Genomic DNA, 26,386 nt, shown 5'->3' on the forward strand with positions numbered 1-26,386 from the left:
TTTGTGTGGAACCAGCTAAGAACCAGCACGCAATGGAATGGCAGCGTGGAGGGGTTGGTGCAGTGGTGAGTGCACTGCTCTGAACCCAGACGAGGCCACGGTTAACATCAGCGGTGATGGATAATATCTGAACCAATCTTGAGTTCCCCCCCCCCCCTAACTTCACCAACTCACACTCAGGAGGGCGGTGAAGTATGGTCAAAACATTGCTCTTCATCCAGCAGTGGATTGACAGGACAGTCTCGGCATGTGGGGGGATGTGGAAAGGATTTATTTTAAACTTCTTGACTTAGGCTTACGTTAACAACGTCCTCTGCAGGTGAAACTCCAAGTGAATGTAGTTAAATCACACGCCGGAGTTATTTTTGTTATTCCTTTAATTATTACAAAAAATCCACAATTATCCTAAAAAATGGGTTAAGTGTTTAAATCTATTAGAATCAAGTTTGCACTCCCACGGATTTATTTTGGCTCTGACGGATCGTGCACACTCCAACATATATACAGCGCACACTGAAATTAAAACAAACCGGCATAATTTGATTTACAACATACGGCAATGTTAATGTATTTATTTTTATTTTGAGACGCCCCGTTAATGATATCCAGTCAATTCTCGATTATGCAGAATAATGCGCGGTTGTAATGGCCCAGATAATCCACCCACTGATAATAATTAGTAAGAGCAGAACTGCATTTTTTTATAATAATTATTAAGAGTTCACAGAACTGCAGTTTTTTTATATCCAGTTGCAACTCCACGAAGGTGACGCTGAATATTAATGAGCAGCCTGCACGTCGTTTGGATGTGACCGTCCGTACATCCCTCCAGCCAGCCAGCCAGCAAAACTTGTTTGCGATTACACAGTTACAGAGCCGTGGCACGAACCCGGCTCAACGATGTGGGTGACTGCGTCACGGAGACGTGCTGCGTGACGTCAAACCGCTCACGCGCACATCGCCCAGTCAGCCAGCCATGAATCATGAATCCAGCCAGGAACCCAGCCAGCAAAACTTTTTTTTAAAGTTATACTCAGTATGATCATTTACATTTGTAACACTATTCGCTCGCTCTCGAAGAGAGAGAGGACGACTCGGGTGCGGAAGGAGGAAACGCAGACTCGGCGGGAAAGGCAGCGGTCACGTGGTGAGCCGGCGCATACACATGACCCAAGCTCTGTGGTCCTCTATATATGACGGTGTTATCGGCAATTAATGAGCGTTTACATGTGGGAGGAAACCGGAGCACCCGAAGAAAACCCACGCGTGCGAGGGGGAAACGCTGTATCCCACTGCGCGCGCTCTGGGTAAGCCAGCTCTATTCCCACAAGGCACGGCAGGTGGAGTCAACATTTGTTGCTGTACTGCCTTCTCCTGGCAAGCCCCGGGTATGACACCTCGTCGCTTGGAAGGGAGTTTGACAACATTTAAACTGGTCCTGGGCGCCCTCTTGGTCGACTTAGCCTTAAATGAGTACCTGACGCGGTGTGTGCTGTGCGTGGTGTTGGTCACCCATCTCCCCCTGTGCCGTACCAGCCTGTAGGTGCTCGCTAATAGCACTTGCCCCAACAGTCTGCGGAAGACCATGCGGGGGATCTTTGCCTTTATGTGCTGCATTGGCTGCTGCACAGCAGACCAAGGCCATGCGGTCTTCTGTAAAGACAAAGATCCCCCCTATAGCCTTAACAGACTCTTGGGGCAAGTGCTGTTAGAGAGCACCTATGAAGGCCAACAACGCACGCGAGTGGGTGGAGGTAGCCAGAAACCACGCCCGGCCGCCTTTGTCTCCCCAGCGCAGATGCCTACACACCGCACCGAGTACTCCTTTGAGTCCGAGTCGACCTAGGGGAGGGCCCAGGAGCGGTTCATATATCCGCCACCTCGCTAATACCGCGCAGCAACTCGCGAACGACGAGGGGACGTGTACGGAACGCCTCGCGAACGACGAGGGCATGCCGCAGCAACTCGCGAACAACGAGGGCATGCCGCAGCAACTCGCGAACAACGAGGGCATGCCGCAGCAACTCGCGAACAACGAGGGCATGCCGCAGCAACTCGCGAACGACGAGGGCATGCCGCAGCAACTCGCGAACAACGAGGGCATGCCGCAACAACTCGCGAACAACGAGGGCATGCCGCAGCAACTCGCGAACAACGAGGGCATGCCGCAGCAGTGTCATCGAGCTCCCTTGCCTCAGTCCCCGCAGCCCGCACGAGGTGGCATGAATCCTTGATGATTCCTGTGGTGGCTTCCTCGGCCTGATCGGACGGGCACCTTGAGGGTGACTTGGCCATAGGCCCAGGGAACTGTCCTGGAAGTGAGTGCCAACCATATCGCAGACCAATTCAGACCTTACTGGTCACCCCGTGCCCATTATACATCTCAGCGTTCATCCTACAACGTCCCATCACAAGGGAGAAACACAAACAAATAGACAAAAACATGTTTGGCCAGTATTGAAACGGCTATACGTCGTATGGACCTGAAAACTCAATTTCCCCGTACAAGAACACGGGTTAAACCGTATGGGTTTACAGCGATGTGAGTGAGTGGTAAACCCGTTCTGCATGCCGAGCTGGCCTGTGTCCATCAGCAAGCAGCGCACACACAAAGTAACATTTAGTATTCCCCCAAAAACTACAACAGTAGGTTGTGTTCGTCAGGGCGGTGTGAGGACTGGACGCACATTCCTGTTTACGTCTCAGGGGCATCTTAATTCACCACACACACAAAACACTCACCGTGAGCCAATCATTTTTCTTGTTACTAAACAAAAAAAACTCGGCAACTTTTATTTTACAAAAACTGACGCGCGTCATTCGTAATCGGTGGCGAGTTCCGAGTTTGGGATTTAATTGCCGCATCGAGGGCCTCGAAGCGTCACTCGCGTCGGGAGTGGCGCTCTCAAACGGTGCCTTTGTTGTCGACTTCTTCTTCTCACTTCGTCTCCCTCCTCCGCCACCACGAACCTCCCCACCCGCGTGGCCGCGGCACAAAGCCGCGAGTTGTAACGCCACTTCCACCCCCTCCCCTCCCCCCCTCGACATTCCCACACACCGAGCCCGTGGCGGTGGAGGGGGGTGGTGGTGGACGCACTCGAGTCGACCTGCGTGTGGGTCTCTCTCTCTCTCTCCGTCTTTGTTGTAAAAGCGCCTTTTGTGTTTGACCCGGGCCCGCTGGCGCTGCGAGGCGAGCCCCTTCTCCCGAGGGCAGGCAGAGTGGCGAGGAAGGCTTCCACGTGGGTTTCACGCGACCTCAGAGGGCCCGTGAGCCAGAGTAAACCGTGGCCTCGGCCAAGTCGGGACCCCACTGCTCCTCCATGTGCCAGCTGCCACTGCCAAGGACAACATTCACCCTCCTCCTCCTCTGCTTGTCCCCGTGTCTCTCACCACCGCAGGGCAACGCTACGGGGATATGATGCCAAGTCGCTGTGTGTGTGGATTATGGGTAACGTGGCCACCTCGACAAACCCACAACAACAACAACTAAAACACCCAGGAATACATTGTGGGAAGAAGAAGAGTATGTTGAACTTTTTTCGCACCGTACACGTAGCCAACCGCGCTAATCGGAGGTGCGGGGGAAGGACAACAAAACTAAACCCAAAAAGCAGTTCGAAAGAATTAGTGTTCAATCTCAATTTAAAAGTGCATCGCTCCAGTGCACGATCGGAATATCTCACAACACCAGAGCGAGAGTGAACTGCACGTGAATGCGTTGTCCTGAGTGGTGCGTTGCATTATCATTCTAAAGCAACTGACAAAACCCCGAGAGGACTTGACAGCTGCCCCAACAAGAGGATGACCTTGCAACCACATTTATATCATTGTTAATTGTACGGCTCTTTGTCAATCGACCGATGCGTGAAGAACCTCCCCATGTCGCGTTGGTCATGGAGGTTATTCTTGACCACAAAAGCACTTCAGTGCAGATTAACTAAAACTATTATTTTTATTTTACCAGGTAAGGCCCACTGAGCTACGTAGCTATTTTTTCAGAAGCGACCTGGCCACAAATGATCGTTCAAGGAAGTGCCTCGCCACATGGAAACTCATAGCAGCAAAATACTCCAAACGTATCGAGGTGAAGCAAAGGAGGCCCAGGACTGGATTCGGATGTCACTTGCCAATGATGCCAACCTCGGCTGGGCATCGAACTCAAGTCGCCGGCTTCATTGGAGCCGTGTGCTAACCTAGGCACTGTGCCACCACTCCACCCCGACACTAATAATAATGCTAAACATCTTCTTGGTTCTTTCGGTAAAGTCATAATATAATAAAAGACTATTTTATATGTTTTATTTTTATCAATTATTTTATTATGTTTTATTTTTATTATTTTATTATTTCCCTTCTACGCGACTTTACCGAAAGAACCAATAAGATGAATCCCTGCAGTCACGAAAGCTTTAAATCGAAATGCTAAACATATACAGGGAGAGATTTGAGATTCCACAACCCAGCGGGACGTGCAACAGGCTAAGGGTCTGCTGATGAGACTCGAGTGGAGTAGAATTCACGGCAGGATTTAGTTTCCTTTGGATCTTTTTTTTTACGAACATTAAAGAGGTTTATTTTTCTTTCGCAATTTAACTTTAGTTGGTTTATTGTGTAAAGATGTGAACGTTTGTGAGGAGATAAGTTCCCTTCAGTTCTTGAGCGTGAGCACGATAATGTGTTGACAATGTATGCTTTTGTATTTAAGTTTGCAACCCGGACAGGAAACTCACTCGCAGTAATTTACTTTGAAAGCGATTTCATGATCGTAAAACAAAATGAAAATGTGATTTCTTTTTTTAGATCGGCTATAACATCGACAATGATTGTCAGCAAACCGCGTCAGCGAGCGTGTATTTTCACCTGAGTTGTACTCCGGTACAGACACTTTGCACAAATCTTGATCAAGCCTCTTGAGTTGTTATTTCAGTCAGGCAGTGCCAAGAACATGACGTCATACTCATTGTTTACAGCCTTTTGTCGACTCAATGCTGGATAAAGATCCCCCAACGCTCAAACTGATCAGTTGGTGGAGGAGTGGGGCGGTGGGGGGGAGACATGACCAGTCATCACTGCATTGACCAGCGTGGTGAAGTATGGTCAAACAAACCCTCACCAGCCACCCAGCATGCATATGGAGGCCCTCATCTAGGAGTGGATTAACAAAATGGCTGTAACAGTATATTATTATAATGTATGTGTATAATGGTCTCTGATCCATATCGTAGGTTATATACAGGGTATTTCAATTTTTTTAACACTTATATAATACACTGTGGCATGATAACAAATAGTAATAGCTTCAAAAAGTCAAAGAGTCTCCACTGGAATCTGCTCCAGGTGGTCTCCAGAGCCCGGAGACACATTTATTGTGGTCTTGTTGCAAATTCTCAGAAGTGTTAACATGTTTTTTAAGCACCCTGCATATTTACTTGAAATGTTATTCTTCAGGCACACTGGTGTTGCACAATGACTGCTACTAAAATGACGTAGGCTTGAGCACAACCTGGCGCTCGAATGGATGATGTATGTTGAACTTTTTTTGCATCGTACGTATCAAACCGTGCAAATCGTGGCCGATGGTCAAAAGTAACGACGAGGAGTGGCAGAGCGCAAACGACGACCACCACAACCACCAGGGCGGAGAAGGAGGAGCGAACTCGAGTCGTGTGCAGGAGGATTCGTGGGAGCCGGCGACGCCTTGGAGAGGGCCTTTGACCGCTAGTGGATAGATCACAGAGCCGAAGATGACGATTCAACTTGCATTTGAATCACGTTGAAATTTTCAAGGTCATGATCGGTGAAGGGGAATCAGAATATTTCGCACGAGAATAAACGATTCATCTTCTGAACGAAATTGTGTGTGCTTTTTCTCTCTCAAAGGATGAGAGTGGCGCGTGAGAAATGCGCGCGCTGCCCTTTGGTGGGAACATCCCGTCCGCCAACTTGTGCATGTAAAGGATACCGTGATGTTGCAACCACACGTTAGCCAGAGTGAAGCTGTCACGTCCTGTGACCAACCGTGTCTTGAAATATTCCCAGAAGTAAATATTCCCAATAACAGTCTTCAAAATAAACGAGCGTAAAATAAAATAAAAGTTATTATAATTACACGTTGTACTTATTTGCTGCAGCTTAATGCACTTATCTTTTGATTGTCATCAGCAATGATTCATCCACTGCTGGATGAAGGCCTCCCCCGAACCGTAGCCACTCGTCACCGTCCTGATTTCATCGTTCCATCATTCACGGTGGACATTCTCTCGGGCAAATTTCACCCCTTTGGCTGCCACTCCGTTACTAGTCTCGACCGCTGGTCCCTTCCAGCGGCGCGCTTTGCCCACGTCTGTACTGGACATCTGTGAAAAAGAGCTTCATAGCTTATCGGATTCCTCCAATATAAATAAATAATCAGATTCTGAAGTCACTTTTATGAACAGTAAAAATCATGTCTCTAGCTTGTATATGTTCTCTTATCCACACATTCTTCTGTCTGTGTCACTCATTTGCACTCTTTTCAACTTTAGCGGTATTTTGAGCAATATATATTTACATATTTTAATCTAGATTGAAAACTAATTTCTCTAGAACTGCTTTTTGTGTTTAGTTTGTTGTCCTTCCCTCGCACCACCGATTAGTAAGGTTGGCTACGCACGGTGCAAATTAGTTCAACATACAGCCATACGTAATATTTGCGAATCAAAATACTGTACACAACAGATGCCTTTCTCGCAAAAGTGCCATGTGTGGATTGGAGTCGATAAAACCAACACATTGGACTGCTGTGCTGCGAGTGCTAATTGGTCACCAAAATATCGTTTTGGAGTGGAATTAACCCAGAGGAATTGCCAGCGTGTTCCCTTTAAAAACAAAACATATCGCATGATGCATAGCGATATTAATGATTGCACAATCATATTAACCAGACACTTCAGATGTGTGGGTATGATTAAACTATGTCCTTGTGTGTTTGGCTAACATCCAGGCAGCTGGGTCAACTGAGTGTGAGGAGTGCATGTCCCATGCCAGGTATTTTCGCCAATTCCCTCCGAATCGTGCAGTTGGGGGGAGGTGAGGAGGATGCCTTCATCCAGCAGTGGATTGAACATGGCTGATGGCGATAATAATCAAGACAAAGCATTTACCGCATGTGAACAGAATACTCGGCAGTATTGATGACACCCGCACCTCCGATTAGTACGGTTGGATACGTACGGTGCGAACAAAGTTCTACATACGACGCGCACAGCAATTGATCCTGTAGCCTGACCTTGTTTAAAGTTAAAGGGGGAACGGTGTGTCGGGGCAGCGTACGAAAACTAATGGGGGCATTACAAGCTCTGTGAAAAGCGCTTTATAGATCATCGGATTCCTCAAGTACAGTATAAATGCATATTCTGATTCTGAATGATAAACCCTGATAATCAGAATTAGTCATGGTCCGGTCTGCTTGTGTCTATGGTGCGATCTGCCGTAGCTCTCACCCGCTGTGTATGTACGAGGAATGGCTGTATGGTACCTAATTGTTTTACTTGACGACCGCATAGGAATCCAGAGGGGGCATCGCCCTCCCGGGCGCGACGTGTCTGAGAGCAACTCGAGGCGAAAGAGTCAAAACAACCGAACGGACTTGGCATCACGCCGTCCCCGTCTGCAAACGTGACGGTTGAAATGTCGACCAAGGCATTTAGTAGTAGCAGTAATAATAATTTACTTATTTATTCATGAAAACCACACTGATTCGTATAGGTTTATTTTTTTCCGGAGTGTTTTGCATTGGGTTTTCATTTTAAGATGTGTCCAGCCAATTGGTGATGAGTTTATTATACGGGGATGGAGTCGCAGCACCCGGAGAAAACTCACGCTCGCGAGGGGGCAACACTCCATCCCCGTACAGATGGAAACATATGGCGATTAGTCCGCTTGATGGCCAGCACTGTGGCGATGTGCCATACCCTGGTAACATAACGTAGAATGTGGCACACACCCTGCCCACGGGAAGGGTGTTTCCCAACCTTTGTGCGGTGATCGACCAGCCCTCGCTGCTGCCCCCACAGCGCTGTACTACATGCCACGTGCATCGCCACCACCGCCCGGCTTGTGTTTATTTGACCGCAGCCACGCGACTTGAGTATTTCTCCAGCTGATCAGAAATTGCTGACATAGCAGCCAGGAACATTTTTCTATTGAAACCAAATGTTTCGTTTATTATATATTTTTTTCAACGTGCCACTGTAAAGTGTTTGTTGTTTTGCGACGGTAATAGAACAAGTTGGTTTATTAGCGAAGTTAAACAAATAGTTCGCCTAAGGAATGTATAGTGTACCACCAAATTAAACTGCACTGATTTGTGTTTTTTATTGTAATGTATCGCACAGTATATTGTTAGCAATCAGTGCTAATGGTCTGCAGATGCGTGGGGTGCATACACAGAACTGAACCACTGCATGTTACGATATTATATTGAATAAACTGTACAGATGAATGGACTCTAAACGATTAAGAACCCTTCGAGATAAACATTTAGAAGAATAGAAATGCCATTTAAAAACATACAAAACGTAGGAATGCACTTATGATTAACAGTACATTACCAACAATAATAGTTATGTTTACACTATGCTATGTGTAAGAGAGGTTAAAACTCAATGCCTTATTTAAAATTCCATGATGAAATTTAAATAGGTATATCCTGTAATGCCACATTAAAGAGTTGGATGATTATTGCAGACATGATGAAGTGCTTAGCAGTGGTGAAGAGCTACCTGTGTGTTATATTCAGAGTTCACAGTAATACAGCGCAGAATGTTATATATTGCCAACAGTGCTGTATAATGGGACTTAATTGAAACAGGTAAGAGCCTACTGGCAGAGAGATTTGGCATGTAAATATCTAATCGTATGGTAAGCATTGTTAGGTAATTGTTCCACATGTCAGCTAGATGAAGCCATGCCCACAATAGTGTGATGCCACAGCCTCGTGATGCCACGTGAGGCGACTTACTCCACTGCAGGCGTCGTCGCAGGCATCTTCCTGCCTTTGGCTGCTATTCTGTCACCAGTCTCTCCCATTGGCCATAGGAGTTTCCTCCTCCTCCTCAAGCCCACTTCTGAATCAGAATATCAGAATCTAAATATTTATTCATACTGGAGGAATCCAATGAGCTTAAAGCTCTTTGTTCCATGTCCACTTATTTTCTATAACAGTAAATCTGATTATTTCAATTGGCGTTTGTTCCCTGATTCATGTGTTACTCTTTCTGCCTCTCGGTGTAATTTAAAGCATGAAATTCTCCAATGCCTCTGTGCATTTGGAGGTGTTTTCCATTATATGTGTTAGTTGTGCATGTCTCTCTCCATGTCATAGCACACGCAACAAAATACTCAACATATTCGTCAAAAGCAGATTATATGCACGGATTGAAAACTTTCTCCAGGCATGTTGCATTTAAATCCAAATTGTATTGCATTGTTAATGAGAAATAGTTAGAGAGCAAGACAGAACCAGACCATATGATAGACATAAGAGTAAAACTCGTGAAGGGACTTTATGCAGATCTCTTAAGAAAAGAAAAACCCTAAATCTAATATTTTGTTCTGATGAGGATGTTCCATATGTCACACATGAAGAGGCTACCGCTGCCCTTCACAATATGAGTTATGGAAGCCCCTGGACTATATGGAATCAAGTCAATTTTATTTTGTTTAACCCAGGTGAGAACGCAACAGACCCAGGATAGTCTCATTTGCGCGAGTGACCTGCAATGAGAAGAACGCTGTGGTCACCATCATGAAAAGCACAACCAGCTGCTGGGTTAAATTAGTTGAGCTGTTTACAAAACGTATATCCAGAAACGAAATACGTCTCACGTAATGATTCCTGAGTCATTATTCTCTTGAACATAAAATACACGGTTACAATGATGCGCAAATCAACAGGGAATTGAATACCAAAACCAAATCAAATAACACGAGCATTGAAAGTTCCCAAGTGATTAAAACGATCAAAATACCGTACATTGCGGGAGTAACTGATAAACTAGCCAGATGTTTGGAAAAACATAAACATCCGAGTCAGATTTGGTACGGTACATAAAATACAGAATTTATATCTGGTACAAAAGATGTATTACCGAAGCTATCAACAGAAGGTGTTTAGAGGATTAACTGCACGTGTGGTAAATGTTACGTTGGGCAAACAGGACGAATGATCAACACGAGACTAAAAGAACATCAGAGAAATATTAAATTCTCCCAAATACAACTGTCAGCAGTAGCAGAACACGCGTCTATTGTTACCACTACTTCTATTGTCTACCACTACTTCTATTGTTACCACTACTTCTATTGTCTACCACTACTTCTATTGTCTACTATTATCCCAGTGGCACGCGCTCCGATGACTCATTCCACGTCACTACACCCGTCAGCACCTTATCAGTGCCCTACCTGATTACAGACCAATTCAGACCTTACTGCTCACCCCGTGCCTCTTATAAATCTCATAGTGCATCCTACAAAATCCCATCACAAGGTGGAAACACAAACAAATAGACAAAAATGTTTGCCCGTATTGAAACGGCTGTACGCTCCATGGATCTGAAAACCCGATTTCCCTGTCCAAGAATACGGGGTATACCGTGTGGGTTGACAAGGCGTGGGCTTGGTTATTTACACGTCTTAAATTACCCCCTGTTTTATTGCCACAAAGGGGGAAAACTCCCATCGTCGCACAACGCAAAATAACAATTACGGTTTTTTTTTCTCTTTGGAGAACATAGCAAGTCAAGAACGTCCCTTTCGTACATCAATTCAATGTAATGATATCATTTTAGAGCGTTTAGTAAAGTGACACGCAATGGATCGTGAAAGGGTCGCTGATAAGATTGGTAAAGAATGCCTGTATCGTGTGCGTTACGTGACCGATCAAGTTATTCAGATTCAACACGAAGCTCTGTCGGGCGAATCTTGTCGCATCAAGCTATTCTGAAGCCAAATTTTGACTTTCGTGACTGCAGGAAATCACAGCCTGTTCCTGATGACGACCGCTGGCGTTGCGATCGAAACGTCGTGATATTTTGAATCATTTTTTATTTTTGTCTATCTACGTGACTTTACCAAAATACCATAGAACATGATATTATTCTGAAGCCCCCCCCCCGTCTCGCCCCCCCCCCACTTCTCGCCCCCCCCCACTTCTCGCCCCCCCCCACTTCTCGCCCCCCCCCCCACTTCTCGCCCCCCCCCAACTTCTCGCCCCCCCCCACTCCTCGCCCCCCCCCACTTCTCGCCCCCCCCACTTCTCGCCCCCCCCCCCACTTCTCGCCCCCCCCCCACTTCTCGCCCCCCCCTCACTTCTCGCCCCCCCTCCCACTTCTCGCCCCCCCCCCCACTTCTCGCCCCCCCCCCCACTTCTCGCCCCCCCCACTTCTCGCCCCCCCACTTCTCGCCCCCCCCCCCACTTCTCGCCCCCCCCCACTTCTCGCCCCTCCCCCCACTTCTCGCCCCCCCCCACTTCTCGCCCCCCCTCCACTTCTCGCCCCCCCCCCACTTCTCGCCCCCCCCCACTTCTCGCCCCCCTCCCACTTCTCGCCCCCCCCCCACTTCTCGCCCCCCCCCCCACTTCTCGCCCCCCCCCACTTCCCGCCCCCCCCCCCACTTCTCGCCCCCCCCACTTCTCGCCCCCTCCACTTCTCGCCCCCCCCCCACATCTCGCCCCCCCCCCACTTCTCGCCCCCCCCCCCACTTCTCGCCCCCCCCCCCACTTCTCGCCCCCCCCCCCACATCTCGCCCCCCACCACTTCTCGCCCCCCCCCCACTTCTCGCCCCCCCCCCACTTCTCGCCCTCCCCCCCACTTCTCGCCCCCCCCAACTTCTCGCCCCCCCCCCCACTCCTCGCCCCCCCCCACTTCTCGCCCCCCCCACTTCTCGCCCCCCCCCCACTTCTCGCCCCCCCCCACTTCTCGCCCCCCCCTCACTTCTCGCCCCCCCTCCCACTTCTCGCCCCCCCCCCCCCACTTCTCGCCCCCCCCCACATCTCGCCCCCCCCACTTCTCGCCCCCCCACTTCTCGCCCCCCCCCCACTTCTCGCCCCCCCCCCCACTTCTCGCCCCTCCCCCCACTTCTCGCCCCCCCCCCACTTCTCGCCCCCCCTCCACTTCTCGCCCCCCCCCCACTTCTCGCCCCCCCCCCACTTCTCGCCCCCCCCCTACTTCTCGCCCCCCTCCCACTTCTCGCCCCCCCCCCACTTCTCGCCCCCCCCCCTCCACTTCTCGCCCCCCCCCCCCACATCTCGCCCCCCACCACTTCTCGCCCCCCCCCCCACTTCTCGCCCCCCCCCCACTTCTCGCCCTCCCCCCCCCCCACTTCTCGCCCCCCCCCCACTTCCCGCCCCCCCCCCACTTCTCGCCCCCCCCCCACTTCTCGCCCCCCCCTCCACTTCTCGCCCCCCCCCCACATCTCGCCCCCCACCACTTCTCGCCCCCCCCCCCACTTCTCGCCCCCCCCACTTCTCGCCCCCCCACTTCTCGCCCCCCCCCCCACTTCTCGCCCCCCCCCCCCACTTCTCGCCCCTCCCCCCACTTCTCGCCCCCCCCCCACTTCTCGCCCCCCCTCCACTTCTCGCCCCCCCCCCACTTCTCGCCCCCCCCCCACTTCTCGCCCCCCCCCCCACTTCTCGCCCCCCTCCCACTTCTCGCCCCCCCCCCACTTCTCGCCCCCCCCTCCACTTCTCGCCCCCCCCCCCACATCTCGCCCCCCACCACTTCTCGCCCCCCCCCCCCACTTCTCGCCCCCCCCCCCACTTCTCGCCCTCCCCCCCCCCCCACTTCTCGCCCCCCCCCCCCACTTCCTGCCCCCCCCCACTTCTCGCCCCCCCCCCACTTCTCGCCCCCCCCTCCACTTCTCGCCCCCCCCCACATCTCGCCCCCCTCCACTTCTCGCCCCCCCCCCTTCTCGCCCCCCCCCTTCTCGCCCCCCCCCCCACTTCCCGCCCCCCCCCCCCACTTCTCGCCCCCCCCCCACTTCCCGCCCCCCCCCTTCTCGCCCCCCCCCCTTCTCGCCCCCCCTCTTGCTCCCACCCCTCTGCCCCCTCTCGCCCCCCCTCCCCCCCCCGCTCTCCCCCCCTCCTCCCCATTCGCAGTGACGTCACTGCCGGCGCACTGTACACGGACTGTACGGCATCACGGCTCGCCTTGGGCCGCGGCGTCCCTGCCGCTAATTTCTTCACTTTTAGTCGCCCTCGACTTGAATCGATTATTGCGCTTTTACTAATCCTCTCGCTTGTTCGCAGTCGTCGTCGGTGGTGAGAGGGGAGGGGAGGGGGACGATGTCGGCTCCAGAACGCGAGCTGCAGCGCGACAACGGTGAGCGGCGCTGTTAATGAATGGAGGGTGGGAGACGAGGCGATTTGGGCCCTCTCTCGTCTCTCACGACTCTCTCACTCACGTCCCTCTCTCGTCCCTTTCACGTCCCTCGCTGTCAGCCACTCACACTCTCTCCTCTCTCACGTCTCTCCGTCAGACACTCACTCTCTCCTCTCAGACACTCACCCTCTCACGCCTCTCTCTCACCTCTCTCTCACGTCCCTCTCACGACTCTCTCTGTCAGGCACTCACTCTCTCACGCCTCTCTCTCCTATCTCTCTCTCAGTCACACACTCACTCTCTCACGCCTCTCTCACGCCTCTCTCTCACGTCCCTCGCTGTCAGCCACTCACACTCTCACGTCTCTCTCTCGCTGTCAGGCTCTCACACATTCTCTCGGATTAATTATTATTTAAGGCGGTATGAAGCTGTCATTGCCACACACGTCGATAATCGATAATGAACGATGGGAGAGGGGTGATAAGAAATGAGAAAGAACTGGGCTCTGCGCCTTAACCTCATTTCTATCTCGGTGTGAGAGCTGAGCTGTACCCGCCCTGTGCTGGCGAGGTGCTGGCGAGGTTACTGGGCCAGGATTAAGCGCCTCTTTGTCCCCACGTGTCCCTAGCCGGGCTCGGTCCTCTCCCAAGCCACCAACATTTAACGTGGATATTGTGTTGGTGCCTTCTTTGGAGAGGTGGTGAGGGCACTACGCTATACGCCCGGTGACCTAATTCAACTCCCAGACACGGCTCACATCAGTGGCGAGTAATATGTGAACCAGACCCGTGCCCCCTTTCGCTTTGCCTCACAACCCACGCTGACCAGCGAAGTGAGGTTAAACAATCTCCGCGACGAACACGGTGAGGGAGAGAGGCCTTCGTATATATGTACTGTACTTATCTATTTAGAACTTTTTTCGCACCGTACGTAGCCAACCAGTGGATTGACAAGTGTCTTATAGTTCATATTTTAAACCCCAAACATGGCTGAAGAGTTAAAATAACAAGTGATGTCACGGTACTCACGTATTTCCCCCCACATTGACCCCTCGTGACAGCATGGATGGTTGTGGAGGTTGGTCTCACTCTCACTTGTGTGGCCATGTGCCAAGCCCTACTGGTTGGTGATCGATTTGGTCCTGGAAAGCCTCTTCCCTTTGCGGGAACAGTTTTGTTACCGACTGGTCGCGATGGAAACGTGGCGACTGCGATGACAAATTATGCCAACACCTGCCCTACGCTTTGTGGGGCCCAGCATTTGCTGTGTTTGTTCTGTCCTAGCTGCTTGTATGTACACTGTAGTTAATTTTACTTAAGCCTTAGCCTAAGAACAAAACAATTGACTGGGTTGTCCTTCAGACAACATAACACGTCTCTCGTAGCTGAAAGGCAACATTTTGTCGGCACGTAAATTGCATTACCCGATTGTAGTGGGGGGTGGTGCTGGGTCAGCACAGCTGAGTTTGTTCAGACATTGTTGTTATCATATCTTTGATTGAAAGCATTGTTCTTGTTTATCCTCTGGCCAAACACAGCCTGGGGGCTTGTCTATTATCCACAGTTATCAGAATTGCTAATTATATAATAACATTCTGCCTTAACCATTTCTGCACATCTTACCCAACTGTGGTCTCTTTTTGAGTTGTATACATTCTTGTAACAAAATTCCAGTGTATTTATAGAACGAATAATCTTTTTTGTGGGATTAATTTTATGCATATCAATGCATGGTTTCTTGATAGAATACCACAATTAACTTTTTTAAATCTTATATGTACCTGAAATTCCATTTATGTGTACTATCCCCCTACATTTACCAATCTCGTACATGTTTTGTTGAAGTAATAACAGTGTGAAAATCTACATTATGACCTTGAAATTTGATGTTTTGACTCAAAATATAATTTTTTTTCACATGAACACAATTTTAATTATCAAAATGTTTGCTTTAATTGAAAACACCAAGGGATGTGGAATGGACAGATGTCCATAAATTATGCAATCTCTCTCGTCCCCCCCTCACTTGCTCAGATTATAGAAATAAAATATATTGCTTTTTCGGTTTCAGAATAGCTGTCAAATTTTTGAGCAGGGATTGCTGGTCACAGGATGTGAGAAAAGTGTCTAAATAGGGACACGTGTGTTTTTTTGTGAAGCGAATGTGCCAGGAAACGGGAGTTGCAAAAGGCAGAAATGTGGAAAAGGTTGGAATTGGAGCAAAGACTGCAAAAAAAAAATCTTGCCACTCACTGTCACATGCTCCGAAATGGTTTGGGATAATTCCAGTGAGATGTTATTAAATATGCTGGGTTTGAGATTCCAGTTTTTAAAATGTGCCTTCATGACAACATTTCTATTGGAGGTTAAAAAATAATCTCAAACTCAATATATATGTGGTCCAAATATGCCAGAAACAGTGTTTGGCAGTGTTTTGGCATACTTCAATCTGGTGACCTGAGTTTGATTACAAAAAACTCAACACATTGGTCAATAACACTGCTTTGAAATAAGAATATGTATGTATTAGGGGTGCCACATTGGCAAGATGTTTACGACCTCGCTTGGTATACGAAGTAATTCCGACCCTGACCCCTCCATATGTCCCCGTGGATTTTTCTCCGGTTCCTCCGGTTTTTCCCTCCACTTTTAGAAACATGCGTTTAGAGTATTTGGCTGCTATCATTTTCCACATGATAAGCTGCAAAGTTGAGTTTTCATTTGTGACCAAATCACTTCTCAAAAAGAGCTTTATAGCTCAGTGGGCCTTACCTGGTAGAACAAAAAGAAAAAAAATAAGCGACGTTTCGGGCAATGGCCCTTCATAGCGCAGTTTGATTATCATCAGTGGTGAGTGATATCTGAAGTGGTTGTGCACCCCCCTCTACCCCTTCATCAACCTTCACTGAGCAGCGGAGTGAAGCAAGGTCAAACAAGCCCCATGACCGACCTGCTGAAGAGAGGCCTTTGTCCAGGAGTGGATTGACAAATGGCCAAACATTTATAAAATATAATTTAAGCAAATATTAAGGAGCAGTATATATATATAATTTAGCGTTTTATTTTTGTCAAATCGGCTTGTCTTGTGAGAAATATTTGTTACCGTAACATACATACGCTCATTTACACGTTTATGTTTAAAATGGTTTAAACGAAACAAAGCACCTCTTTGCCCAATATACTGTTTGGTTGCTATAAAGCGTCTGTATATAAATAGGGATTTGTATTAGCATTGTGGAATTTAAAATATATTCTGATATGTTGTTTGAAATAAGTCAAAACTGGATATTGGCGTGACGCTTGTCAGGTTTATCTTCTATTTTCGTGTTACTTCTTTTGGCAGGTTCTGCACACAACTGGTACCCAGCCATCCCACAGCCTGGCCCCTACAATGCTTACCCCTACCAGTCCCAGCCTGCTCACGCGGTGGACACAAACGGCCTGGTATTCCCTCCCACGTCCTACCACCACCACCACCATCACCACCCTCCAACTTCCGCACAGCACCCCTACGGGCATCACACCATGCCACCACTGACGAGTGGGCAGCCACCAGGGAGCCGAGCTCCTGTGGTGGTGGGGCAGTCGCCCCTCCCGGGACACCTCGCCAGTGCCCCAAGAGGCCTTCCTCCTCCCATGCAGCACCGGATGGCGGCACCCAATGTGCAGGCAGGGGAACCGTATGGACCAAGAAAACCCTCACAGCCTTACCCGGCCATGCCTACGTCTCACCAACGTTGTCCTCCTCCTCCTCAACTGGCGACCACACGTGGCCCACCCCTCGAGCCGAATTGCTACCAGAAAGGGCCCGCCTCAAGCTATGGCTATCAGACGCATGCTGGGTTCTTCCAGCAAGTCCCGAACGTGACGGCAACGACCCCGTACGCTTTGCCGCCCCGCCACCAAGCGGCAGCAACGGCGGCGCCCGCCCCACGGCCGCCGGCAGCAGCAGCAGCAGCTTCGGCGACCCTGCGACCCCCAAGCAGCAATGCCGCTGCTCCTCATCGCTCAGCGCTGGAAACTGCTGCTTCTGCCTCCGGAACGCAGCAGCAGCCGCAGCCGCCCAGGAGCGAGGCCGACATGACCACGAGACAACATCTGCTAGCAGCGAACTTCACCGCCGGCGCGCATCCACCACGGTCGCACGCTGCACCAGGCGTGGTGCCACCGGCCGCGCTGAACGCGCCGGACGCGGAGTCCATGGGGCCCGCTCACTCAGCCGAAGCGGCGTTTACGAGTCATCAAACGCACCTGAGCGCCGGCTATCCTACAGGTGATACTTCTCCATTTTTACCCACAGGCCCCATTGAGTGCCAGGAACCTGGCAAATTAAGTAAAGCTGTCCGCAATGCACCGCGGCTCTAGATGTAGCAGCCGCTCCCGTTGTTTTATACGCTGTGCGATGTGCCGCTTGTACTGTAAACGTATGATATCTGGGTGAGAAAAACTTAAAGGAGAAAAATGGTCACGAAAGTCACAGCCACCTCGCCATTATTTTTGTATTTGCCAAGAGTAATATACATTTCCATGTTAAGTGTTGAATCAGCTGTTTGATCAAGCCAACTGTCCCCAACTCCCCACTTCCCCCCTCATGATGTCATTGTGGTTGGAAATTCTTGGCAAGTGTTAAGAGAGGAAAGCCTTTTAATGGCAGGTTCTTTTCCTGATTTGGCAACGGCATTGGTTCGCATCCATGTGACCCGACTTTTCAAGTAGTCTCATGTAACCTGTAAGATTTAAATATAATTTGGTACACAGTGACGATCGTGGATTAAATCATGGCACAGTGTTGGTATTGGGTTATTTTAACTGTTAAATGTTGCGTGTGTGTGTTTTTTTATAAAAGCCACTTAAAGATATTTGTGACAGACCAGCACTTACTTAAGGCCTCATTTGCCATGCGATTAAAGAGCTGTTTTCTGAGCGAGTTTGGGCTAGAAGCACGACACACTCTTTCATCGTTTTCATCCCTAGCTGCCGCTTTCATATTAACGAAGTTGTGCCGTTACCGACGTGAGTGTCGCTGAATGTTTTGCCGCTGCAACGTCGTCCGAACTGCAATAAACCCTTTTCATTGCCACAAAAAATACAATTCACATTTACGTTCTGAAAAACTTGCACAAGTGTGCATGCATCTAGCCGTGGTTTCACTGCACCGTGTAGCTTTGGCTTAAATTTCCTTTGCCTGTCTACGCTGTTCGTTAGCACAGCACATAAAATAGGGTAAGAAAGCATGCGGCGTTGACAGCAGGTTTTGGGATGGTGGTGGGTGTGCTCACCTCCTCTGGCTAATTAGTTGGAGTCGGCATCTTTCTCTGATTAGCTTAGTGCCCTGTGTTCTTAACTTCGCATGAATGCCAATTATTTTTTTTGCTGACTAAGCCGCTTGCGTTTCCAACAGGGATGAGAGCCGTCAGCTCATCATACTGTGACGGCTCCGGCACCGCTACACCTTTATCCTCCTCATCTGCAGCTGACGACGACTCAGGTGATGACACGCTCACCCAGACGTCAGTCATTGTCTGGGCAAGTGTTATCATTCTGTTCTTTAATCGATCGTAGAAGCCCTATCTTTTTGGCTTTAAGTGCGTATAAGTGTGTCTTTGTCTACTCCAGTAGTGTAGTGAACCCACGATCTGAGTTCGATTCCCGCTCATGGCCAAGACCAGTGACGATTATCTGAACTGGTCCTGGGCCTCCCGTAGGTCGGCTCAGCCTTAAATTAGTTAATGGTGCGGTGTGTAAACATCGCCACTGGGGAGACAAAGGTGCTTGGGTGTGGTGATTGCCACCACCCCCTTGTGTGCCGTGACATTGTTCATAGGGGCTGGCTAATTGCACTTGCCCCAACAGTCTGTTAAGGCTATACGGGGGTCTTTGTGTTTGCTCTTAAGCTTACTGGCTGCTGTTGGTGGGTATTGGGGATAACAGAGATGTTGGTGTTAATGCTGCGAAATGATGGTGGTTACGGTGGTGATGATGACTAGATTCAGACGCTTCCTGCAGCAGTGACCTTCAAGAGAACTGTGGCTATGATGCCCTGGAGGATGGTGGCTATTCTGGTGAGTAATACACATTAACGCATTTATTAAATGTCAGTATTTTATAGCTTTTTCAGGTTTGTGCATGCGTGTGTGTTTGTTGCCTTTTTTGCGCATTGCGCTACAAATCTGGCGACCCGAGTTTGATTCCCACCCACGACCAAGAAGAGTGACGAATATCTTAACCGATCCTGGGTCTCACCTAGGTCAAGTCAATCTTAAATTAGTACCTGGTTCGGTGTGTAAGTATCAGCACTAGGGAGATAAAGGCGGCGAGACATGGTATTGGTCACCCACCCTCTCGTGTACTGTGCCTCCCTTCAAAGGTGCTAACAGCACTTGTCCCAAAACTCTGTCGAGGCTGTTGCGTGTGGGGAGCAGAAATGTCGTGGTTTTGCAAACGGCCTGCATTCCTAGAAAACCGGGTTCAAATCCAGGCCTCATGCAACATCAGTTGCAGGACAATCTGCAACTGCTCACTTGATCGTCTCAATTCCAAATCACAGTTCTGTTCAGGGACCGATACCTTGAACCAACAGAGGTGCTGTGAACCCATTACACTCAACATCTAGGAATTGAAAACAATTATTCCATACTCGATTCAATGTGTGCTATCTGCAGCCTAAGACTCTATTAATTGATGGACTGACATATAATTCCATCCCTAACAATACAAATGACCCTACATCAGGGGTCGAATAAAACTCAATATTTCAAGAGCCGCAATGCATGTGAGTACGAGATGGCGATCCTTCATTGATAACGTCACGAAGCAGTCCTTTAAGAGCCGCATCTGGCTCCGGAGCTGCAGGTTGCTGACCCCTGCCATCTACAATGTGTGCTTGAGCACCTTCACACCAAGGAAGGCTAAGTGTCTGGCATCTGTTGCCTGCACGCGCATCCCCACACTACACGGGGTAACTCGCGATTATTCGTGGGTGGATTAGCCAGGCTGGAGATTAACCTTGCTTGCAGAAAATGTGCAGTTGTATTTGTTTTGCACACACCGCTGGTTTAATCATCACTTGCTCATCACTAGTCGGAGATTCTGCGATTGGTTTAATCAAAAGACAAATACAAAGAACCCCTGTATAGCCTTACCAGACTTTTGGAGCAAGTGCTGTTTGTGAGCACCTATGATGGCCGGAACAGCACATCAGGGGGTGGGTGGCTAACACCATGCCCGGCCGCCTCTGTCTCTCCAGTGGCGATATTTACACATCGCACCTGGTACTCATTTGAGGCTGAGTCGCCCTAGGGGATGCACAGGACCGATATAGATAATCAGTCACTGGTGTTGGCCGTGAGCAGGAATCGAACTTGGGCCACTGGGTTTGTAGCGCAGCGCGCTCACCGCTGACTGTATACCCTGCAGAATAGTCGATATAAATATGTAAGAGGGACTTGTGAGAATGGGGCCCCGCAGGATATAAGGTGCAAAAAGCAGCCCCGGGGGTTCTCCCTTCATATGTAAACGTCCGGAGGTTGAACCCTTGGCTGAGAAGATTCTCATTAATGCACACACACGGGGCTCAATTGAATGCGCAGCCACGGCATGCAGAGTGGTACAGGAGTTGACGGAATTGCGGCATTTTTTTGTGCGCGCCATGCTGGGAGATGGAAGTGCAAGAGTCGGCCAGTGTTTTGGCCTTGACAAACATATCACCCAGAACAAGATGGGGGCCCCCAAGGCATTGTGTAACTCCTGCGAAATGTTTGTTTTCCTTAGCATATATTAGACGCCCTGTGATATTCCCAACCGATGCGGCGTAATTGAAGTGGAAATTGTGCGCAGCCAGAGTCTATAATGAATGCGCTCCACATCTGCTAATTTTATCACTGCACTTCGTGAAGATACTTGTTGAATGCTATGCGATGAAAGTGGCATTTGGATGAAGTTTTTATTGGTTTCTGTTTTCCGCTCCGCTGCGCGACAGACTTGGATGCTACACACACCTGCCTCGATCGCCCCCCAGTGTCCAGCACCCAAAGGAATCCACCCCAAGAATCCAGCCACACGAAGCTCAATTGCCAGCAGTCTACCTACTCGAATTCGCCTGCACACATTGGAAGGCCCGCTCAACAGGTACGTGCAAAGTAATTATCTTTGCGGCTTTGTTTGTGCCTACGTGCCTTCGCATCATCCCATTGGTTTCTGATTATGCTCAATTAGCCACGCATGCGTGCACCGTCTCTTCGCCACTATCCATTCGAAGGGAGAACAGTGATTGTGCGTTGATGTAGGACTTTAATGACACTCGCCCAGAAGGGATCTGAATTGATACCTCGTACCATAACGTGATGTACCACAATCGTGATGTGACATGGATTGCACAGCTAGGAAAATTTTGGGGAAAAAATATGAAAATCATCATTATCTGTGATATCTACTTCCCCAGAAAGTAGTAATGTGATATCCTCATCCATGGGCTATTCTGTGATACACAGCATTGCCTGCCTCTGAAATGATACCAATAATAAAATTTTGATTAAATTAATATTCCTTGACTTTATTACGCATTTTAAAACATTCAGTTGTGGAAAATGTCGCAGCAGCTGCTACCGTGCAGCAGCTGTGGTGATTTTGCAGAAGGCAGAACGTGTTGAGGTACAATGTCACCGGCGGCTTTGGCCAGGATGGCACCTCTTGATCTTGACTGACAACTTGTGGCTGCTTGACGACACTGAAATGTTCGTTCTCCCCCCCTCCCCCCCATGTCTCCCACTCCCCTCTGCCAGGGCGGTTACTCCGGGCTGAGCGAGCTGAGCACACGTATGCAGGGTCTCGCGCTGCAGCGCTCTCCGCGCGACTCCTCGGGGATGCCCTACGACGACACGCGACCCGTCGACCTGCTGCAGGAGCGCTTCGTGCTGCCGCCCACGCCGACGCCCGCCCCGAGGCCCCGCATCCACACGCACCTCAGCAAGCGCAACTGCAGCCCCGAGTATTAACCGCTATTCACAGCGCCATCATTGTCTCCAACCGTCATGATCATCGTTTGACTATTTTAACTTTTTTATTTTTATTTTACCGGGTAAAGCCCATTGAGCTATGTAGTTATTTTTCCGAAGTGACCTGGCCACAAATGATAGCTCAACGAAGTGGCTTATCACAGACATTTATAGCCGCCAAATACTCTAAACACATGTTTATAAATGTGGAGGGGAAAACCGGAGGACCCGGAGACAAATCCATACGACCACCGGGAGAACACGCAAACTCCAAATATGCAGGCGTCAGGGTCGGGATCGAACCCACGACCCTCCTGCATACCAGGCAAGGTTGTAAACATATCGATACCATCTATTGGAGAATTTCAGATAGTGTTGACACTTCTATGCTGGATAACTATTGATAGGGACCAGGACAAAATGATACAGCTACTCGTTTTTCTGAGCCCAAACACGAGTGCAGCCTTGTATATGAATACCAGCAGCACTAGCAACAGCACTGTCATCATCATCGTCATCATAGCCATCATTATTGGAGAGCTTCTACTCGTGGTAATAATTTCACACAAAATAACTTGGGTAAGAACCGGGGCAAATTATGTAGCCTTCACCAGGTAGTGCACATGGTTCTGTATGTATGTTGAACTTGTTTCGCACCGTACATAGCCAACTGCGCTAATTAGAGGTGCGGGAGAAGGATGACCAACTGAACACAAAAATCTAAATCCACATTTAAAAGTGCATAGCTCCAGTGCCTTCCTAATATCGGAAGGAAGAGCGTTCCAGGCGGCCGCAGAAGCGCATCTGAAAGCGCTCAATGCTGTGGCTGTCTTGCTTTGATGGCTAGCCAAAAGCTGCTGCTGCGAGGATGACTGGAGTCTGAACCTAAAGGCAACATACATTCAGACAACGTCAATCATGGGGTTATTTGACAAGCTGGTGAGTGCGAGTTTCTGAAGTGGACGGGACAAGATGGGTTCAAATGTCGCCTGCTTTTATTTAACTGTCTCAGATCGTCTGGTTCATAGTGTGGTGCACAGAGCACTGCACCACTGCTACTATTATTTCATCAGCTTTTAAAGTTCAGTAAAGCTGGTGGACCATCTACTTGTGCACTCAGAAGACAATTCTGTTGTCATAAACTCAAATTCAGAATCTCAGCGATGCTCAATCAGTACTCTGATGACACAGCCGTCCATCTATTTCTCGCCCTCATTACCGTTGTAATAACGCCAATAACGACGGTGACGGCAGTGAGGTGATTTTCTCATGCACAACTCTTTTTGCTGCCTCCAGGGTTCTGCGGTCCACGCTCGTGAACCTGCCCCAGTCGCCGGCGCTGCTGGCCAAGGCCAAGCTTCCCCTGGGTCTGGTGCTGCATCCCTTCAAAGATCTCGCGGTAAAGGGTTTCACTCGGGCGAGCACATGTGAAGGTGGTGCCCTACTTGTGCACGTACACAGCCTTTTTGCGTCAGTCCACTGCTGAGCGAGGGCCCTCTCTTGGTCATGGTACTTTGACCATACTTTACCATGCTGGTTTTTGCATGTTGGAGAAAGGGGGGGGGGGGGAAACCTGGACAGATTCAGGAATCGCTCACCAATGATGTTAGGCGTGGTACATGTGCGACTGTTATTGAAGGGCCAAAAATAAAAGAGATTCTTTCTTCGTTCGGTTCTCATGCTTGTCAGTTGTAAGTTGCCGAAAGTGAGGAGCATCGTTGTGGGAGCACGGAAGTACGGTACACGGACGGATCTGTTTTCTATAAAAATTATGCATTTACGATATCTCGGTTCAGTAGAGTGGCGCATAGCTCATCTCACAGGAAGGTTGCCCCCCCCCCCCCCCGTGTTTCGTCCATTGGGTGGATCATCCGCGGGTATTTTTCCGTTGCAAAATTGCCCATGACATCCACCGCACAATGGCTTGCCCTCATGGTGAATAGCGCGGGATCTTCTCAAGTTAACAGCCTGTGGGTGTGCATTCCCACACCGCGTAACCGAGTGCCTTTAGACAGGGGCTGAAACCCAGTTATAGACCTTGGCTTCCCAGCGAATGCGTCGGGGTTTTTTTTTTAAGTAGCCCGTGTTTTTTGGGATGATCATGTGGCCTCCATGTGGTGCAACCTCATGTTGACTCCAATGAATGAGCAACTATTTGAAATGCCAATTTCTTAAGCTCATAAGTCAAATAAAACGATTAAATACAAAAAATACGTTGTGGGTTTTAGGGATTTGGCTGCCAAACTTGACAATACAAATCGGAACACAATTGGTGCAGTCATAAAATAAAAAGTTAAGGGGTTCCTATGTGAAATGGCGCTTTTTTATGTGCAGTCTTCGAAGCCAGAAAAATGAATTGCATTGTTAGAGCTTCATACGCCCACGTGAGAATTTAGCATGAATTGTAGTGTGGAATTTTTTTTACATTTCAGTTCATCACCACAGGGGGGTGGGGGCACAGTAATACATGTGCACCGTTACGCATCGGCTCTCACAGCACTCTCTTAATGACCTTTGCTGAAGTTTTTTCACAATTGTATCCACAAGAGTGCAACAGAAATGGCTCGTAACTGATTATGTTACATCCACTGCTGGATGAGGCCCTCCCTGTGCATGGTGCGGGCCATCTGACCGCACTTCACCACGCTGATCGGTGTGTGGGTTTGTGTAGGCAAGGAGCATAGTACGGTACAATAAAGGATTTGCTGCATTGCTCTCTGCTGACTACATAGCCTCGCAGCGGCATGTGGACACCCGCTTTGTTGCATGCAGTCACTCATAGAAGCGCTGTTCAGGCTCAACTCTACTTCGTTTTTGATCTCTCTTGAGGTCAGGTGCATTCCGGCTGATTTTGTCATATGTTACAAGAGATCCTGCTACGTATTGTTATACCACCATTCCGTAGCAGCAGGCCTGTGTGAAGTCACTTTTAGTAGCCCACCATTGGCGTGCAAGACTTGGTTTCACAAGTGAATGAGCCAGATGGGTGGATTGCACTTATCTCAATTAAATGCATCTCATGAGGTCTAGGGATCTTGTGATTACAGCACTTGTCTTGGTTTTGTTTGTTTAGCAGGGGATTAGATGTGCTTAGCTCTCACAGTGATGATGTCCAACCACATCTTCAGCAATTTGCCAACAACATGTGTGGGCTGGGTCGGTGGGACACAGACATTTGCCTCGAGATTTTTTAAGTTGTGCTTTTTTGTCTTTCATGGTCATGGTGGCTTTTTGTTTAATCCCATTTCGTGTTTTTTCCTTCGTGGTTGTTGCATTTTATTGACAGTGTTTCTGCAATGTTTGTTACTACCCGGGCATTCATTGCAAAATACTCACAGGACCATGTGGTCTGAAGTTAATTGCATCATTAATTTCTCAACATCAGTGCATGTAATACTTGTGTTAATGAATATATATACCAAAAGCTGTTCATGAGTATCTACTAAGACTGGCGTAGCATACATGAAATTTGTGGATTTTTCTCCGGGTCCTCTGGTTTTTCCTTCCACATTTCAAATCAACGTACGTTTAGGGTATTTGGCTGCTGTAAATGTCCACGTAATAAGCCAACTTCGTTGAGCTATCATTTGTGGCTATTTCGCTTCTGAAAATGAGCTATGTAGCTCAGTGGGCCTCACCTGGTAAAATGAACATAGTTTAGTTTAACCTCAGTTGCTGAACACCGACGCATGCACTGCAGCAGCCACGCGCTGTCCCAGAGCTTCCCTTGACCCGGCGCGTCCGTTCCATGGATCGCGTGCAGCAGCTGCCGGTCATCACATCGAGCGTCATCGTGCGATGCCGCTCGTGCAGAACGTACATCAACCCATTCGTCGCGTTCATCGATCAGCGGCGATGGCGGTGCAACATCTGCTACAGGATCAACGACGGTGAGGACAGCTCGACGTTGAGAGCTGCGTGCCGCGGTGGTTACTCTCTCCAGATCCCCACGGGCCAGTGTAGTATTATTTGATACAAAAATCTATTACCAGGAAAGGTTCACCGAGTTTAATGACTCTTTTTAAGGAAGTGT

At 49.1% G+C, this 26,386-nt stretch overlaps 1 protein-coding gene across 1 annotated transcript in view; it reads left to right on the forward strand.

Annotated features, from left to right (window-relative positions):
- Positions 1-13,161: 13,161 nt before the first annotated feature.
- The window catches only part of SEC24B (SEC24 homolog B, COPII coat complex component), a 40,114-nt gene continuing 26,889 nt past the window's right edge, over positions 13,162-26,386 (forward strand). The window contains 8 exon segments of the mRNA XM_061571066.1: positions 13,162-13,361; positions 16,704-17,633; positions 18,762-18,848; positions 19,348-19,422; positions 21,339-21,487; positions 22,141-22,346; positions 23,650-23,752; positions 26,117-26,243. Coding sequence (XP_061427050.1) covers positions 13,325-13,361; positions 16,704-17,633; positions 18,762-18,848; positions 19,348-19,422; positions 21,339-21,487; positions 22,141-22,346; positions 23,650-23,752; positions 26,117-26,243 — 1,714 coding nt within the window. The 5' untranslated portion in view covers positions 13,162-13,324.

This window comes from Lethenteron reissneri, chromosome 47 (genome assembly GCF_015708825.2).
Source record: "Lethenteron reissneri isolate LAM-NWPU_2019-01 chromosome 47, ASM1570882v1, whole genome shotgun sequence".
Lineage (NCBI taxonomy): Eukaryota > Metazoa > Chordata > Hyperoartia > Petromyzontiformes > Petromyzontidae > Lethenteron > Lethenteron reissneri.